Here is a 3,183-nt window from a genome sequence, read left to right as displayed (position 1 = left end):
CTTGATCTGTAACAGTACCTGATAGGGCTATACTCCAAATTTCAGCTCAATATCTTAAGACATTGCGGAAAAAAAAAATATCAAGAAAACTGACGGACGAACAGACAGGAAAGAGACGGAATCTATAGTCTCCTCCGATTGGACCAGGAGGGGACTAATAATCATAATCCTAGATAGGCATCTGGCAGCCCCTACGAAAATGTCTGATTATCTAGCACTAAACTCTGAAAGATGAGACAAAAGTAAAAAAAACTGAAAGACAAGACACTTACCAAAGTAGCTGAGAAAAACGGGAAGGAAAATGAGCCCGTGAGTGGCCCCGAAGATGACGATTCCGAGATACATTCTGAAGTAGAAGACCTGGAAGAGTTGAGACTTGGAGAATGCCAGCACAATCACACCGACCAGCTTGGTGAGCGTGATGCCGCTCAGTACCTGAAAACAAAAAGTTTGTTTTTACGACACCAGTAGAGCACATTGATTTATTAATCATCGGCTATTGGATGTCAAACATTTGGTCATTCTGACACATAGTCATCAGAGGGAACCTGCTACATTTTTTCTAATGCAGCAAGGGATCTTTTATATGCACTATCCCACAGACAGGATGGAACATACCACGGCTTTTGATATACCAGTCGTGGTGCATTGGCTGGAACGAGAAATAGCCCATTGGGCCCACCGACAGGGACCGATCCCAAACCGACCGTGCATTAAGCGAGCGCTCTACCACTGGGCTACATCCCGCCCCCTCCATAATGATGCAAACGTACAACAGGTATTTCTAATCACAAACATAAAGTTACGATGTTTTGTTAAAGTGGTTCCAGCACATTTTAAACCATGGCTATTTTGTGAACCAGAAATTGTGAATCTCACGGCAATAATGAAAGAGTTGACACGTCTGTTCTGTTCCTGTAACCGTAGAATTTGCCAGAGGCTGAAAGAAAGAACCTTAAAGAAGAAGAAGACATGTATCTGCCACCCTCTAGAAATACTCACGGAACTGCCCATGTGTGCGAGTGCGTCTTTCGCTCTTTCCTTTCTTGTGAGCTCTGTGCTGAATGTGAACGCTCGCATGATGTGGGAACAGAATTCAACTGATATTCCAATAGTCTGAAAAATAAACACAACAAAATGAGGAAGACTGATTGTTTCATGGCATATCGGCATAAATTAAAACACGGCTCAACACTAGAGAGAGAGAGAGAGAGAGAGAGAGAGAGAGAGAGAGAGAGAGAGAGAGAGAGAGAGAGAGAGAGAGAGAGAGAGAGAGAGAGAGAGAGAGGGGAGGAGAGAGGTAGGAAGGGAGGGAGGGGAGGGAGAGGAGACAGACAGAGAGAGGGGGGTGGGAGAGAGAGGGGGTGGGTGAGAGGGAGAGGAGACAGACAGACAGAGAGAGAAAAGAAAGACAGAGAGAGACAGAGAGAGAGAGAGGAGGGAGAGAGAGGGAGGGAGGGAGAGGAGACTGACAGACAGAGAGAGAGAAAAAAGAAAGAGAGGAGGGAGAGAGAGAGGGAGAGGGAGGGAGAGGGAGAGGGAGAGAGAGAGAGAGAGAGAGAGGGAGGGAGGGAGGGAGGGAGGGGAGGGAGAAGGAGAGTGATTCATTCAGTCGTTCATTCATTAATTCATATTCATTCCACTGAATTCAGTCAAAGTGAGATAAGCACAGTAAGTTACCATGACGAGGTTGACGAGGGCGATGGCGTTCATGGAGACGCCCCACAGGTACATGAGCCCGAGCATGTCAATGATGATGAAGGTGATGGTGATGACGACGATGAAGGCGGAGTACACCTCAAACCCAAGCAGGATCGTCGACACAACGAAGATAGCTGCACCACACCACATGAGGTTCGTGAATGCATCATTCACTATCGTCAGGTACTGTTCATAGAACACGTAGAATATGCTGGCGGAATAAAAACAACAAAAGAAGACAAAATTGAATTAAAGTTACAGTTTATTTTGTTGAAGGAAGGAACTGTTTTTATTTAATGATGTACTCAGCACATTTTTATTTACAGTTATATGGCATCAGACATATGGTTAAGAACCACAAAGATATTCACTGTAACCCGCTACATTTTTCATAATGCAGCAAGGGATCTTTTATATTCACTTTCCCACAGACAGGAAAGCACATACCATGGCCTTTGACCAACTGCGATGCACTGGTTGGAATGAGAAAAAAACCAATCAGTTGAATGGATCCATTGAGGTGGTTTGATCCTGCGACGCAAGCACCTCAAGTGAGCACTCAACTCAACTCAGAGGAAACCCGCTACATTTTCCTTAACACAGCAAGGGATCTTTTATATGCACTTTCCTACAGAAAGGAAAGCACATAAAGCAAGTAACCAGAGACATGCACACACTCACACAAACAAACAAGACACAAAGTTCAAGGCCTTTGACCAATTGTGGTGCACTGGTTGGAACGAGAAAAAACCCAATCAGTTGAATGGATCCACCGAGGTGGTTCGATCCTGCGATGCAAGCACCCTCAGACCAGCACCCAAACAGACTGACCTAAATCACGCCCCGACGAATGCATCAGACGAACCCCTATAAATGAAGATATGATGGGGTGAAGTGTACCTGTACGGAAACACTCTGTAGCCGTGTTTGGTCATGTTCATGTCCTGGTTAATGTTGTCGCAGAGCATTCGGGCGTGTCGTAACGCTTCGATGAAGTCAGACGACGTCTTCAGTATTGTGTGGTACGTCATGAAGTAGGTTGCTGAAACCAATAGACTTATACGATTAATGGATGGATCTATGGATGGATGGATGAATGGAAAGGATGGATAAATGAATAGATGGATGTGTTTGCAAGGATGAAGTGATGAGTGGAGTGATCTATAGATTAATGAATGGATGGATGGATGGATGGATGGATGGATGGATGGGTGGATATGTGGATGGATGGATGGATGGATGGACGGACAAATGGATGGATGTGTCTACAAGGATGAAGTGATGACTGGATTGATGGATGGATGGATGGATGGATGGGTGGGTGGGAATGTGGGTTTTGGGTGGGTGGATGGATGAGTGGATGGATGGATGGATGGATGGATGGATGGATGGGTGGGTGGGTGGGAAGGTGGGTTTTGGGTGGGTGGATGGATGAGTGGATGGATGGACGAACGGATGGATGTGTCTACAAGGATGAAGTGA

At 45.5% G+C, this 3,183-nt stretch overlaps 1 protein-coding gene across 1 annotated transcript in view; it reads right to left on the bottom strand.

Annotated features, from left to right (window-relative positions):
• Positions 1 to 3,183, bottom strand: part of LOC121378090 (NPC intracellular cholesterol transporter 1-like) — a 40,407-nt gene that overhangs the window by 530 nt on the left and 36,694 nt on the right. The window contains exons 18-21 of the mRNA XM_041506190.1: positions 2,602 to 2,743; positions 1,681 to 1,912; positions 1,003 to 1,116; positions 273 to 435 (exon numbers count right to left, since the gene is read on the bottom strand). Of these exons, the coding sequence (XP_041362124.1) occupies positions 273 to 435; positions 1,003 to 1,116; positions 1,681 to 1,912; positions 2,602 to 2,743 (651 nt within the window). The remainder of the gene's footprint in view (positions 1 to 272; positions 436 to 1,002; positions 1,117 to 1,680; positions 1,913 to 2,601; positions 2,744 to 3,183) is intronic.

Source organism: Gigantopelta aegis, chromosome 7 (genome assembly GCF_016097555.1).
Source record: "Gigantopelta aegis isolate Gae_Host chromosome 7, Gae_host_genome, whole genome shotgun sequence".
Taxonomy (NCBI): domain Eukaryota; kingdom Metazoa; phylum Mollusca; class Gastropoda; order Neomphalida; family Peltospiridae; genus Gigantopelta; species Gigantopelta aegis.
The sequence above is the reverse complement of the archived record's forward strand: the minus strand, read 5'-3'. Positions and strand labels throughout refer to the sequence as shown.